The sequence below is a fragment of the Dermochelys coriacea genome, chromosome 16 (genome assembly GCF_009764565.3).
Source record: "Dermochelys coriacea isolate rDerCor1 chromosome 16, rDerCor1.pri.v4, whole genome shotgun sequence".
Lineage (NCBI taxonomy): Eukaryota > Metazoa > Chordata > Testudines > Dermochelyidae > Dermochelys > Dermochelys coriacea.
Window position 1 is genome coordinate 2,397,531 of NC_050083.1, and position 16,403 is coordinate 2,413,933.

Consider the following 16,403-nt stretch of genomic DNA (forward strand, 5'->3'; position numbering starts at 1 on the left):
TCTGGGGCAGGGTGTTGCAGGACCGCAAGGCCTCCAGAAGGAGGCCTCGGACCTGGTCCACCCTGGCATACTGCAATGCCTGCAGTTCTGGGTTGCACTGCCACTTGTAGGCAGCTGATCTTGGGCTGCAATAACTTAAGCAGACACCTTTCATTGAGGGCTGCTTTGCACCCTCCCAATTCTAAGCTATTATAGGGGGGTCAGAGGTGGTTTAAAGCCCCATTAGCTGCACCCTCCCAATTCCAGACTGTGGGTTTTGTGCTTTGCCTCCCAGAGTTGCACCCCAAAATCATCCCCTTGGAGCTAAATAGCATATTAAATAATTTGGTCTGCAAAGGCGTAAGTAGACTTTTCTGTTACTAAACCGATTCTGTGGCTGCCTTCTATTGCTTCCGCTCTGCCAATGGCTCTGGCTGATCTACCCTGACTAGAATTTAAAAGGTTTGGTCTTCCCAGCTGTTACTCCTGGGGGAATTCTGCACCACTGCGCAATGCAGAATTTTCACAGAATTAATGCTCTGCACAGAATTTCATTTTTTTCCTGCAAAATTGGCGCTGTAGAGCGGCTGGCCTCTGCTAGGGGCAGCTGGACCTCCAGAGCCTGGCTTCCCAACTCGCAGTGTGCCAGCGCAGGCAGACTGCGGTTCCAAGTTTTGCCAGGCCCACTCGGTCACATGGTGTGGCCAGGCTGGGGAGCTGCGCTTGGGGAGAGGCAGGAGCAACAGCTGGGAGCTGCAGGGAGGGACCACTGGTTTCCAGAAGGGGAGATTGAAGGTAAGTGGGAGGTCTGCTTGGGAGAGGTGTGTGTGTGTGTGTGTGGGGGGGGGGGGCTCGAGCTTTTCTGGGGATGGCCAAACCTTTAAATTGTGCCCCCCATTAACAGCAGGCATGCGTCTCTGCCTGGCAGGACAGTAGCAAAACTGTGTGGAGCAGGTCCAGTGGCAGGGCTCTGGAGGGAGGGGTTGCTGGAACCTGGGCAGTCTGCTGTTGGGGATTCAGGGGGAGGGGGGGAGATGGGACAGGGGACTCCTTGCTCTGGACAGCATGCCCTGAGGGGAATCGTGCTACTCTGAGTCCTGTCTGTCGTCATAAAGAGAAGTTCCAGAGCATCAGATCTGGACTCTGTCACACCCCTATGTACCTTTACTTTAGGAGCACCTCTTTCTGTTTGTCTCACATCAGCTGGCATAAGGCACTTACTCGGCTGCGCAACTTAGACATGGTCTTGCAGCATCTGCAGTGCATAAAGGCTCTGCTGGTACTTCCTTGTGTAAGGCAGAGACCGGTCACTCAGCTCTCTTCCCCCTCTGGCTTCTTGGAATGTCAGTCTTATTGTAAAAAGAAAAGGAGTATTTGTGGCACCTTAGAGACTAACAAATTTGTTTGAGCATAAGCTTTCGTGAGCTACAGCTCACTTCATGGAATACAAGAAAGACTTTGAAAATAGTTTGGAGTATGTTCCAGACTATTTTACTAGCAGAGCTGTAAGAGATCAAAATAAGAAACGGGGAAATTCTTTTTTCCATGGTAGTGGGCAAACCTAAAGGCATTTAACATCCAAATGGTGGCTACATCTGTAGAAGCAATATTTTTTCATGTTGTAGGTAAACAGTGTGTGGTGATTTCCCCCGCCCCCTGCCTTTACTCTAAGCAAAAGGGATAATGCACATACTTTTCATAAATACTGCAATGGAAACTGAGGTCTGATTTTAAAAACAAATACTTCCCCCGCCCCCGCCACCCCAACTTACAGCACCAATTACTTGCTTTGTGCATGCACTCGCACTAATTAGGCAATCAAATTACATGCACAAAATATTTGAAAACTGTGCTCCATAAGTAGAGGGAAGTCAAGCAATTTGTTTCCAAACACTGGATTGCATCTGTACTTGTTGGATCCCAGGTTCCATTTTTTCTAGTATAGAGGCAGGCCATTTAGCAGGCTGGTTTTGCTGGGAATCCAATAACTGAAGGCAATTTTTGTGTAAGGCCAAAGTTAATGTAATGCTCTGTTATAACAGAACTTGGTGTTTGGAAATGACAGCCATGTGTATTGCAAAGTGAAGGGCTTTTCTCAAGGTGAAATATGCGGTGGGGAGAGAGGAGTCTGATGGACACTTGAGAGATTACAGAGCCTACATTTTGTCTCTTGCTGTCAGTTTGTTTCACTTTAAGGAAAATAATTGTTTTGTACTTTTAGAGATAATTAATGGGAAAGAATTTCACTTGCTGATCTTATTAAAAATTACTCAGTGCAGTAAAAAAAATAAACCTCACAGCTTTTAACAAACATAATAAGAGATGTTTCCTGCTGTGAAAAACTTCCCACTGAAGATAGACAAGATGTGGGCATTTTGAGAAGTCAGCCCAGACCTAATTACTGTCTTGCTGGCTGACTTCTTCTGTTAGGGGGAAGACTACAATTTCTGTTGCCTGTGCCACACTCATGCTGTGTGAATAACGATCCTGAGGAAGACCATGTCAGTCATTTCCCAAGACTAATTAAATTTCAATCAACTATTCTGAGATCCTTAAGTTGTTCTTTGTGATTATTCTGAAATCTTAGACTGCTGGCAAAGAATTCAGTTTATTAGAGGGATGTGGATTTTTTCTTCTGAGGACAAACCAAACTGTTTTGCTTATCCATTGGTCTCTTGTCTGTGGAATTTGGTAAGCTTTAGGCCTTGTCTATACTGGCAAGTTCCTGTGCAGTAAAGCAGCATTCTGCGCTGTAACTCCCAAGGTGTACGCACTGCCAAGCCATTGAGTGCGCAGAAACTGCACAGTTGTCACGTTGTAAAAAAACCACCCCGATGAGCAGCATCGAGCTTTCTGTCCAGGGCTACTGCGTTGTGGTGCCAGTGACGACACCGTGGTCGATGACAGTGCTGCGATTGGCCTCTGGGAGGTACCCCACAGTGCCTGTTCTCACCTCTCTGGTCATTGGTTTGAACTCTACTGCCTTGCCCTCAGGTGACCAACCATCATCCCACCGCTTAAATTCCTTGGGAATTTTGAAAGTTCCCTTCCTGTTTGCTCGGTGACGCGTGCAGTGGTCTCAGCGCATCTTTTCAGGTGGCCAGGCTTGCTCCACGCATCAGGCGATCCCCCGCTTGGAGCAGTGATGAGGTGCTGGACCTCATCAGCATTTGGGGAGAGGAGGCTGTCCAGTCCCAGCTGCTCTCCAGCCGTAGGAATTAGGATACTTAAGGACAGATTTCACGATGCATGACAGAAAGGGGTCATGACCGGGACACACTGCAGCACAGGGTCAAAGTGAAGGAGCTGTGGAATGCCTACCACAAGGTGCAGGAGGCAAACGGCCACTACGGTGCTGCGCCCACGTGGAGCTGCCGGCTCTACAAAGAGCTGGATGTGATACGTGGCGGCAACCCCAACTTCACTGCAAAGGCCCCTGTGGATACGTTGGTGGCTCGCATGCCAGTTGATAGTGGACCAAGCCAGGAGTAGGAAATCTTGAACGAGGGTGAGGAGACGCAGAGGCAAAGGATGACTTGGAGGTCAGAGATGCATGCAGCCAGGAACTCTTTTCTATCCTGGAGGTGGCTAGTCAGGCACAGCTGTCGATGTTTGTGAAGTGCAAACAAGAAAGGAGGCCCTTGGTAAGTGGATTAGATTGAGAATCACTGAAGCGAGTTGTTAAGACCCTCCCTTGATTCCGTGCTGACCCTCAGCAGCGAGATATCTTCCATAATGATCACATCCTGTGGAAAGTGTGGGGATAGGAATGATTATCAGCCTTCCCCCCCCCCTTACAGTGCTGGCTTTCCCCAAGAACCATGTGCCCAGTGTACAGCAGGGTCCAGGAAGAGTGATTTACCCTCCCCTGTGGCTGCTCACCTTTTTGGGGTCTCGTGACTCATGTGTGCTTGCTTGGGGTCAGCCAGTTAGTGACAGGTGTGTGAGTACTGGCTGTGTTTTAAAGCACTGAATCAGTGTTGTCTGTATTGCAAACAATACTGCTTCTGTAAAATGTGTTTAAACTTCACAGAGATGACCTTTGGAGCCCAGCCTCCCTCTTCGTTATCAGCGGCAGAACGGCTGCGCAGAATTAGAAAGCAACCAAGAAGAACTAAAGAGGACTTTCTGTATGATGTTATGATGCACTCCGCTGCTGAGAAACAGGAATTGAAGGAGTGGTGGGACAGCAAGAAGAGGGACTGAAAGGAGAATGTAGCATGCCAGAATGAAGCCATGGAGTGGCTCTTAAAGGTTATGGAGGGCCAAGAGGACATGCTCCACGCTATACTAGCTCTTCAAGCTGAGCAGCTCCGTGCCTGACCGCCGCTGTTGCAAAACTTTCTCATCCTCCTCCCAGACACTGCCAATACTCTTATCAACCTCCTGGCTCCAGTCTCTACCTGCAGCATTCCACTCGTCCTTCCTCACAGTCCAGCACTGCGGACTCCCACTGCACTGAACACCCATCCCTCTGCAGTTTGGCCCTGCTGAAGTACAGTACCAGCTACATTGTACTCCAAAGAGGAAGGTTGGATATGATCCCTGGACATACAAAATCTTTAGCCATCCCGGGACCCCTCCTCTTCCTGGGACCATCCCTTCCACCATCCCGTCACTGTTGATGGGTTTTTGGTTTGACATACTCCTCTAGTTGTTGTTTTTTAATAAAAGAATTGTTGGTTTGAAAGCAATCTTTATTCTATTAATTGAAAGCAAAAAGAGCCCTGCAAAGCAACATACAATTATATTAAACTTCCATATTGTGTCGCTAGCAGGTGATTGGTGCAGACATTACAAGCACTGCACTCCGGAGCATAGCAACAAAATATTAGTGGCTTTCAGCTTCAAGTTGCTGCCTCAAGGCATCGCTGATCCTTATGGCCCCACAGTGCGCCCCTCTAATTGCCCTGGTCTCTGGCTGTTCAAACTCAGCCTCCAGGTTCTGAATCTCTGCGGTCCAGTCCTGAGTCAAGCGTTCACCCTTCCCATCACAAATATTATGGAGCGTACAGCATGTGCCTATAAGTATAGGAATATTGTCATCAGCCAGGTCCAGCTTCCCATGGAGGCCGTGCCAGCGGGCTTTTAAACGGCCAAAAGCACACTCCATAGTCATTCTGCACTTGCTCAGCCTGTTGTTGAACCTCTCCTTGCTGCTGTCATGTTGCCCTGTGTATTGCTTAATAAGCCACGGCATTAAGGGGTAGGCAGGGTCTCCCAGGATCACAGTGGGCATTTCGACTTCCCCTTCAGTGATCTTCTGGTCTGGGAAGAAAGTCCTTGCTTGCAGCTTCCTGAACAGGTCAGTGTTCTGAAAGATGCGTGCGTCCTGCATCTTTCCGGACTAGCCTGTGTTAATGTCTGTGAAATGCCCACAGTGATCGGTGATCCACAAGTGCCTGGAGAATCATTGAGAAATACCCCTTGCGATTAATGTACTCGGTGGCCTGGTGCAAGAATTGGAATATGTGTGCCATCTGTTGCCCCTCCGCAGTTAGGGAAGGCCATTTGTGAAAAGCCATCCACAGTGTCACGCACCTTGCCTAGAGTCACGGCTTTTCAAAGCAGGGTACGATTAATGGCACTGCGGACTTCCGTCAATACGAGTCCAACGGTCGACTTTCCCACTCCGAACTGGTTAGTGACTGATCGGTAGCAGCCTGGAGTAGCCAGCTTTCACGGTGCAATTGCCACGTGCTTCTCCAACGACAGGGCAGCTCTCATTCTCCTGTCCTTGCGCTGCAGGGCTGGGGCGAGCTCATCACACAGTCCCATAAATGTGGATTTCCTCATATGAAAGTTCTACAGCCACTGCTCGTCATTCCAGACGTGCATCACAATGTGATCCCCACCACTCAGTGCTTGTTTCCCGAGCCCAAAAGTGCTGTTCCTCTGTGGTCAGCACCTCCGTGAATGCCACAGGTAATCTTGTGTTGTAGCTACTATGTGTGGGGAGATCAGTGTCTCGCTGCTCTTACCTTTGTAGTTTAAGGAATAACTCCACTGCCACTCGTGACGTGTTGGTTGGAGCGAGCAGCATACTGGTCAACAGTTTGGGATCCATTCTTGCAGCCCGAGGAGGCAGGGAGCGCAATACAGAAACCATAGAAATATGGTGCCAAATTGATTGAAGCACAGGGATTTCTGGGATGTGAAGCAATGCATCATTAAGGGGCACTGGGACAGGACCCAGGATGCCCCATGACCCTCTCTGCCATCCCACGTCTTAGTGGCAGAAGAGAAAGAGATGCTCTGTGGGATAGCTGCCCAGAGTGCAGTGCTCCGAATACCACTGTAAGTGCCGCAAGTACTATTGCTCAGACAGCTGATAGTGTGAACGCACAACAGTGGTTTCCCTTCAGTTCTCTCTGAGCAGTGCTGTAACTCTCCCAGTGTAGATACTTGCTTCAGAAGCAACTTAGGTGGAATCCTGCCCATAATGTCTTCTGTGTCAAAGGCTAACCCAGCAGCACTAAGAGCTGCTAATCTGCTTGTACGTTCATGATATAGTCAGGAATGCAGTGGCTAATTAAAAACTAGACTGTGTGTTGGGTGTAACAATTGGTATAACTACTGTTCATTTTTAGCATAGAAAAATAACATTTAACCCAGTTTCAGTGGTGGTTGTGTTAGTCTGTATCAAAAAACAAGGAGTCCTTGTGGCACCTTAGAGACTAACAAATTTATTTGGGCATAAGCTTTCATGGGCTAGAACCCACTTCATCAGATGTATGAAGTAAAAGATACAGGAGCAAGTATAAATACATGAAAGGATGTGGGTTGCTTTACCAAGTGTTAAGTCAATCTAATGAGATAAATCAATTAGCAGCAGGATACCAAGGGAGGAGAAATCTCTTTTGAAGCGGTAAGAGCAGCCCATTACAGACAGTTGACAAGAAAGTGCGAGTAACAGTAGGGAGAAATTGGTATTGGGGGGAATTAAGTTTAGGTTTTGTAATGACCCAACCACTCCCAGTCTTTATTCAGGCCTAATCTCGTGGTATCTAGTTTGCAAATTTAATTCCAGTTCTGCAGCTTCATGTTGGAGTCTGTTTTTGAAGTTTTTTTTGTTGAAGAATTGCCATTTTGAGGTCTGTTATTGAGTGACCAGAGAGACTGAAGTGTTCTCCTACTGGGTTTTGAATGTTATGATTCCTGATGTCAGATTTGTGTCCATTTATTCTTTTGCGTAGAGAATGTCCGGTTTGACCAATGTACACGGCAGAGGGGCTGGCATATTATGGCATATATCACATTGGTAGATGTGCAGGTGAATGAGCCCCGAATGGTGTAGCTGATGTGGTTAGGTCTTACAATGGTGTCCCAAGTCGAATTCCACCAAGATTTCAATGATTTCCACCCTACCATTAACCTCAGCCTGGACCAGTCCACACAAGAGGTCCACTTCCTAGACGCTACAGTGCTAATAAGCGATGGTCACATAAACCCCACCCTATACCGGAAACCTGTGGACTGCTATACTTGCCTACATGCCTCCAGATTTCATCCAGACCACATCACACAATCCATTGTCTACAGCCAAGCTCTAAAATACACCCACATTTGCTCCAATCCCTCAGACAGAGACAAACACCTACAGAATCTTTATCAAGCGTTCTTAAAACTGCAATACCCACCTGGTGAAGTGAAGAAACAGATTGACAGAGCCAGAATGGTACCCAGAAGTCATCTACTACAAGTCAGGCCCCACAAAGAAAGTAACAGAACACTGCTAGCCATCACTTACAGCCCCCAACTAAAACCTCTCCAACGCATCATCAAGGATCTTCAACCTATCCTGAAGGACGACCCCTCACTCTCACAGACCTTGGGAGACAGGCCAGTCCTTGCTTACAGACAGCCCCCAACCTGAAGCAAACCAGCAACTACATACCACAACAAACCCACCAACCCAGGGACCAAACCCTGCTACAAACCCCAGTGCCAACTCTGTCCACATATCTATTCAAGGGACATCATCATGTGCCAGCAATACCCCTCTGTCATGTACATTGGCCAAACCAGACAGTCTCTATGCAAAAGAATAAATGGACAAATCTGAATCTGGAAACAAAACATTCAAAAATCAGTAGGAGAACACTTCAGTCTCTCTGGTCATTCAATAACAGACCTCAAAGTGGCAATTCTTCACCAAAAAGCTTGAAAAACAGACTCCAACATGATGCTGCAGAACTGGAATTAGTTTGCAAACTAAATACCACCAGTTTAGGCCTGAATAAAGACTGGGAGTGGTTGGGTCATTAGAACACCTAAACTCCTGAGTGCAGCAAGTTTCAGGTGTGGTGGGTTTTTTGAGCACAGGGGGAACTCTCTCCCAGTGCTCTGCTGTGACTATACAAGCCACATTGAAGCGCTGCTGTGGCAGTGCTTTAGCATTGCAAGTGTTGACTAGCCCTAAGCCAAAGATGAGATGCAATCATAAAATCATAGAAGAATAGGATTGGAAGAGACCTCAAAAGGTCAAGTAGTCCAATCCACTGCTCAAAGCAGGACCAACCCCAACTAAATCATCCCAGCCAGGGCTTTGTCAAGCCTGACCTTAAAAACCTGTAAGGATGGAGATTCCACCACCTCCCTAGTGCTTCACCACCCTCCTAGTGAAAGTGTTTCCTAATATCCAACCTAGACCTCCCCCATTGCAACTTGAGACCATTGCTCCTTGGTCTGTCATCTGCCACCACTGAGAACAGCCTAGCTCCATCCTCTTTGGAACCTCTCTTCAGGTAGTTGAAGGCTGCTATCAAATCCCCCCATCACTCTTCTTTTTTGCAGACTAAATAAGCCCAGTCCCCTCAGCCTCTCCTCATAAATCATGTGCCCCAGCCCCCTAATCACTTTTGTTGCCCTCCGCTGAACTCTCTCCAATTTGTCCACATCCTTTCTGTTGTGGGGGCCCCAAAACTGGACACAATACTCCAGATGAGGCCTCACCAGTGCCGAATAGAGGGGAATAATCACTTCCCTCGATCTGCTGGCCGTGCTCCTACAAATGCAGCCCAATATGCCATTAGCCTTCTTGGCAACAAGGGCATGCTGTTGACTCGTATATCCAGCTTCTCATCCACTGTAATCCCCAGGTCCTTTTCTCCAGAACTGCCGCTTAGCCAGTTTATCCCCAGCCTGTAGCGGGGCATGGGATTCTTCCTTCCTAAGTACAGGACTCTGCACTTGTCCTTGTTGAACCTCATCAGATTTCTTTTGGCCCAATTCTCCAATTTGTCTAGGTCACTCTGGACCCTATCCCTTCCCTCCAGTGTATCTACCTCTCCCCTCAGCTTAGTGTCATCCATGAACTTGTTCAGGGTGCAATTCATCCCATCATCCAGATCATTAATAAAGATGTTGAACAAAACCGGCCACAGGACAACCCCTGGGGTACTCCGCTTGATACCAGCTGCCAACTAAACATTGAGCTGTTGATCACTACCAGTTGAGCCCAACAACCTAGCCAGCTTTCTATCCACCTTACGGTCCATTCATCCAATCTATACTTTAACTTGCTGGCAGGAATACCGTAGGACACTGTATGAAAAGCTTTGCTAAAGTCAAGATGTATCACATCCACAGAGCCAATCAGGTTGGCCAGGTATGACTTGCCCTTGGTGAATCCATGTTGACTGTTCCTGATCACCTTCCTGTTCTCCAAGTGCTTCAAAATGGATTCTTGAGGACTTGCTCCAGGTTTTTGCCGAGGACTGAAATGAGGCTGACTGGTCTGTAGTTCCCCAGGTTCGTTCTTCACTTTTTTAAATATGGGCACTATATTGGGCTAGATTGGCTATCACTATATGGGCAATCATGTATAATTTCAAAGAAACCTTTTCTCTTTGTACTGGTTACTCTTTTTTACAGGATTTTCATACTTGTTAGCTAAACCAACATGCATGGTTTCCTGGATTGAAAGTCATAGTTGGTTAAATTTAATCAGTGTGATGGGGAATTTTTTTTTTACTTGTTCCACTGTGCTCAATTGCTCAATCTTTGCTCAATTGCTGTGTACTTGTAGGTTTTGCCAGTACAAATTTGTTGTTTCAGTCCCTAGTGTGGCACTTCTCTGAAAAGAAACTCTTTAACAAAGGCGTTGTGGGGGTCTGTGTTACTTATGGTATCAGATCACTTACTCAGACTGATCAAAAGTATGGCCTTCTAACTGCAACTGCTTACCCTGCACTATGAAGCTGAGCTGTTTCTGGCTCGTGCATCATTAGTAATACAGTTTCTGCAATTGGAACATAATTAATAAATCTGAGTCAGACAAATCCAGTTTACTCTCCTATAGCTGTTGGCTCTGTAGTGCTTTCAAGAGTAAAAATATTATTTTTTTTTCAGAAGAGTAAGCTAATATGACTTGGAATTCACACAGAAACAGACCTTGTGTGTGTGACTTGTTTGATATATGTTTCAATTCCTGTTTGGTGCATTTGTGTGAGGGTTTTAAAAATATTAGTAAAGTTGATCTCCCTTAGAATACCTCTACTCTGAAGTTTTCTGTCACAAAGATCTTTGTTCTCAGCATTTAATTAACTTCTAGTCTTTAAAGATGGTGGCAGTTCTCTGTATGATACAAAAAAGAATCCAAATGAGGTTTTGATGCGCTCATGAAGTAATGTTTTCCAAATTTGCAACTTAATTTAAAAAATTGTCTATAAATCTCTTATCTATTACGAGGAATTTTCAAGGGGCTCTTTAAAGAGAGCAGCATTTGAAGTACATCAGAGAGGGAATGCTGTGAGGTTTTTAAGGCTTTTTTATTTGCACTTAGATATTCTGTTTCTTTTAGCTTTGTAACATATTTCTTTGGGTTAGTGTTTTGTTTGTTTTTTCCAAATCCTCCCTTCTAAAGTTTTGTGTCCTTATTCCACTTCTAGCCACTGATGATATCGTAAAGGTTGAAGTCTGGGACGTAGTTGACAAAGGTAAAGTCTTACTGTTTCCTTTCAAATGCTACTTAGTTCCTTTTTTTAAAACTTAAATTAGAAGAATTTTTATTTGAAATTTAGAAACTATTTGCTTTCCTTTCTTTGATAGTAATGTTTGTGTTAATTTCCTGAAGTAATCTTGCAGGGCTGGGAATTCTCCCTCATTACCAGAGAGGCTCAGATTTGCCATCTTAACTTCAGGGTGAACAAAGAATTTAGAAGCAGTTGCAAAAAGCCTGAACTTCTCACCGAGTTGGCTTCATTCATTCAAAAATGGATCAAATGATTTGATTCCTAGTATGTTTGGTAAAATTAATTTCCTCTCCCTTTTTAGGCCACTAGTTCATTCTGTTTATAGTAGTACCCATTGAACTGTCTTTTTGAAGGAATAATCGCAGTTTCGCTGTGCAAAATAGTGGTGGTTTTGTTGGGTTTTTTTAAAGTGAATGACTTGGATCCGCTTAAATTATTGCATTTTCTGTGTACTAATCTAAACCATTTTTATAACATGCCTATGGGGGAAAAAAACAGCATGTATTTTAAAATATATACATTTTTGAACAAAGTCTTTGGGAGTTGAGTATTTGCATGTGATGACAAGATGTAGCTTTTAAAACATGATAGCATATCAGAAAAAGAACTGTATTTCTAGTTCTTAGGAAGCCAAAATCTGTACCAAACACAGTCAGAAGCTGTTGGCAGAAAAGAGTTGCATATGAATTCCATTTATAGCAGCACATTCTTTTGCATGAACTGAAGTTGCGTTTGATTTGGGAAAATGACTTAAACATATATCCTTTTAAAAGTGCAGTAACGGTTAGAAAAGTGACTTTGTAAATATAGCACTCCCTTACTCTGCAGATCTGCCCTTTATGTAATCCTTTGTGATCTGGATCAGATCTGCTGACTAATGATGAAAATTTACATTTTTATCATCTTACTCCTGTTTTTCCATTCCTGCAGAACCCTTAGAGCCTTGGGAGACTCAGCTGGAATCTGTTCTGGCTTCCGTACCCTCATCAGAACCATGAATTAAATCCCAGGAGCACTGTCTTTTATCTCAAAGTGTACAGAAGTGTGTCACTCACGTGCGCTTTAAATTAATCTTTATTAGAGCTCAGTTGAATCAGGGTTACTGGTGAAGTACAAGCCAGACCCCAGCTTGACTTTCAGAAGTTACCCTAAGCATGCAGGGCTGGCATCCAGGAGGTCCATCTTTTTTTATTTTATTTTTTTTTTTTAAAACTTCCCTATAGACAAATCTGGTATGAAGTAATTGAGACTGTGAACTTGTGACCCTGCGATGCCAGTATCTTTTATTTTATTTCTGAGTTACTTCTCAGAGCAGAGCTGCACTTTAAACTCCAAAGATTTGTCATCCTGGTGGCAAAACAGGCTAAAACAGACCTGGCATTTGCAGAAGTTAATACCAGTTCAGTCACATTGACTTCCGGTGGTGGAGTGTGCCTGAAGTTTAAAGGGGAAAATGTCATTGTTAGAATCCCTGTTTATGGAATAAACAAACCCAAGTTTTTTATGTAGTTACAGATTCATCTGCTTAATTAATGCAGTGTAATGCAATCCAACTCTGACAGTAGTGCAATTCTGTGACAAATGCACCTCAAGCAAAAATGCAAACTAGCCATTAAGGAATTGTTCATATCTCACTGTTTCATCCTTTAATATGATCTCATTTAATTTTTCTTCATGTGCACTCAGGCCAAAAAATCCTCCTGCATGATGCTTTGGGTGAGAGTGACACTAGTCTAGACCATAGCCATTTCTTAGCAAAGCCTCCAGTGCTGTTGCAGTAGAATGCTGATGGGATCTGATCCTTGCTTTACCCTCTCCTAGAGGATCCTGTGTAATGTGTATACTTAGAGTTGTGCAGTGTGCTGCATTTACAAGACTGCCTTTGAAAATGCCACCAACTCGTACACTCTGAATGTGGCATTTCGAAGTTGTATGTTGATTCCCACCTAAAATTATGACTTGAACCCCCACTCCTGAAAAAGTCTTTCTGCTTTCAAGGGGAAAATCAAATAGAAGACTAACATATTAACAAATCTGACCTGGTTAAATGCATACACATTGAGTACTTTGATTTCTCTCTTTACAGTACACTGGTGGTGACTTAACCTGTTCTACAAAAAGATGCACGAGTGGACACACTTTTCAAATTTTGTCTTGTAGAGCAGCTTGATACCTTTTTATCTGCTATGTAGTGCTGCCAGGGTGTACGTGTGTATAACGTGTGTGTAAGATTTTGGAAGTTTTGCTAAACTATGTCCCAAGAAATATCACTTTGTGATTATTTTACTGAGGTTAAAGAGTAGAAATCTCTGGTAGCAGCAGTGTGGTGCTTGTGAGGACTTGCTGTAGCTTCATTTCACAAAGCAGTGTTTTGCCTACCACTGTATCAGTACAATCCATGCAGTCCTGACTCATCTCTCAGCTTTGGGGTGAATTGTATAACTGATGCAAATCAGAAAGCTTTTGCATTCAGATTCTGTAAGGCAGCTACTTGAATCCAGATGTTTCAAGAGCTATAGTCACCTATTTTGTAACTCCTGCCATTCATTACTAGTTCCTAAGTCATCCCTTTTATGGTAATGGCAGGGTCAGGTCACAACTTGTTTCAAAACAGTAATAATCTGTGCATCCCAGAGTAATGCAAACCAATGGCTCTCAACCTTCCCAAACTACTGTACCCCTTTCAGGAGTCTTTGTCTTGCGTACACTCAAGTTACCTCACTTTAAAAATTACTTGCTTACAAAATCAGACATAAAAAATACAGAAGTGTCACAGCACACTAGTACTGAAAAATTTGCTTACTTTCTCATTTTTACCGTATAATTATAAAATAAATAAATTGGAATATAAATCTTGTACTTACATTTCAGTATATAGTATACAGAGCAGTATAAACAAGTCATTGTATGGTTTCAGAGTAGCAGCTGTGATAGTCTATATCCGCAGAAAGAACAAGAGGACTTGTGGCACCTTAGAGACTAACAAATTTATTTGCGCATAAGCTTTTGTGAGCTACAGCTCACTGCATGCCTCCGATGAAGTGAGCTGTAGCTCATGAAAGCTTATGCGCAAATAAATTTTAGTCTCTAAGGTGCCACAAGTCCTCCTTTTCTTTTTTTGAAGTCATTGTATGAAATTTTAGTTTGTACTGACTTCACTAGTGATTTGCCTGTTGCAAAATTGGGCAGATATCTAGATGAGTTGATGTACCCTAGGTGTATGTGACCCTTGGTTGAGAACTACTGATGTAAACCACTGTCCCTGAAAATAGAGAATTTCAATCTCCAACACAGAGCAACCCAGGAACAGCATGCAGCAGAGCTCCACTAAGTCTGTACTACTTGGATATGCATAAGGGTGGCAAGTAGCTGACTGTCACCAAGCTCTACAGCGTCCAGGAAGAGGAAGAAGCATAGTTAACATTGGAACTCTGAAAGGGGGCATTCAGCAGATAAAATGTTTCAATATTGATAGCTACTCATGTGAAGAATATGTATCAACAGTCTAGTGGGGAAAAAACTGGGAAAATTTCCACATAAGTCCTTGGCTTTTGACTGAAAGTTGGCAGATGATATGGCCCACCACTGTAAACCATAAAAAGAAAGGGAATAAGCAGTTGTCATTCACCTGGCCTTCACTCCTCGTTTGCCTTCTCAGCCTGAACAACATCACTGTTACAACACACATCTTTGTTGTTTTCTTAAACAACCAACCTGTAACATTAATTTCAGCAGTATTCACAATACGTTCATGGATACATACATGCACATTTCAGTGTCATCCGTCATCTTAACAAATTACCACACTTAGAACTATAGTTAACCTAAATCAGTTTAACCTTACATCTCTCACATTGCACAACGCCACATAAAATCGTGCACCGTGAAATCTCTGAAAACCACACCAGCCATATATCCATCATGAAAACATGACCATGTAACAGTAAACATGGTCAAAATAAAGCTATGCACTCCCTGTCCATGGTGAGAATGGAAATATGTGAGCAGTGAATATAACAGGTGGATGTTTGAACTTCCTTGGTTTTATACTTTAACATTAGAGATTCAGGTCTTGTGTCTACAGTCTGCCAGAAAAAGAGTGGAGAAGAGGTGGGATTATGACACTAGAGAAATCATACAAGGAAACCTGATTGCAAATTTGACTGAGAGTTACTTCCATATCTAAAATGTTCTTTAACACAGCAGTGGTGGGTGGGGGATGCCTTCACAACTTTAGCTGAGTTGTGAGCACTCCCAATCCACACCTGAGTCATCGGGAAGACTTCCAGCAAAGCTGGGTGAAGAGCAGAATTGACATTCCAGACATATTTAAAGTTTAAAAAAAAAACCAAAACAAAACGGAAAAGGCCCTGGGGACAGAGTATCTTGGAGGAGAGTGGGAGATGTTTCATGAAATGGAGTTGAAATAACATCTACCAAAACACTGCTGAAGGGTATTGGGCTTGGAAGCCACTGCAGCTCCCTGTGACTCTGGCATAGCTGAGATCTGATACTATTGAGGAGTGAATGTCATGCAACACTAATTCCATTGTTCAGAAAGTGCCCCAAACTTTTTTTTAAAGCCAACAATTTCTTGATAGCTACCAGCTGGGAAGCGTAGCTGACCACCATTCTGCTGCTTGTCTGAAGCTTTCCAATTAATAACCATACCCCTGTTGCTGTTTTGGGTTAACCCTTTTGTAACCAGTCATTAGCAACAGTTGAATACTGGAATTCCGTAAGGACTGCTTATCATCGGGAGTGCCATTTTGAGTGTGAACATTTATGGATTAATATTTTCTAGTAATATTTGTAGACTGCTGAGGAGTTTATGATGGGCTAGACTATTTCATGGAAGAAATCCTAAGCTGCTGACTTCCTTTGCTCTTGATTTCACAGGTGAAGCACTATCATGTTTAAATCCTTTGAGGAGACCATTTATTGGTTAACTGCTCTATTTTGTCCTTGACCTCAACAAGGAAAAGATTAAACACATTTCCTGTTGTCCTGATTTGTTTTACATCCACATCTGCCAAAAAAGCATATTTTACAAGCATTCATTCTGTATTTTTCAGATGGATTAAACACTGAAAAGAAAATGGTTATAAAAGCATTTAATTTCTTTGCTGTGGGGCTGGCATCAAAGGCTTTTTTTTTTACTCAACACAAATGAGTAGCAGGAGCATTCACTGTCAGAATAGGTTCTGTTGAAGATAGACTGATCTATAGATTGCAATAAGGAATTTCAGTGTCAGATTCTGCAGTTCTATAATTCCATTAACCCTTTTTTGTCACGAACATCTGGAACAAAGTTAATTCAGAAGAACACTTTTTAAATTTGCTCTTTTAATTTCTAAAACAAAATCAATATCTGTAAAATAATGTGATAAGTGAACTCTCATTAGTACTAACTGTAGTATTTAATCCATGATGTATTTCAATTAGTCT

The 16,403-nt window shown here is 43.6% G+C and overlaps 1 protein-coding gene across 5 annotated transcripts in view; it reads left to right on the forward strand.

The window, feature by feature from the left end:
- Positions 1-16,403, forward strand: part of RABL6 (RAB, member RAS oncogene family like 6) — a 120,124-nt gene that overhangs the window by 20,763 nt on the left and 82,958 nt on the right. For all 5 annotated transcript variants that reach the window (XM_038374518.2, XM_038374522.2, XM_038374520.2 and 2 more), the window contains one exon: positions 10,872-10,919. In XM_038374518.2, the coding sequence (XP_038230446.1) occupies positions 10,872-10,919 (48 nt within the window). The remainder of the gene's footprint in view (positions 1-10,871; positions 10,920-16,403) is intronic.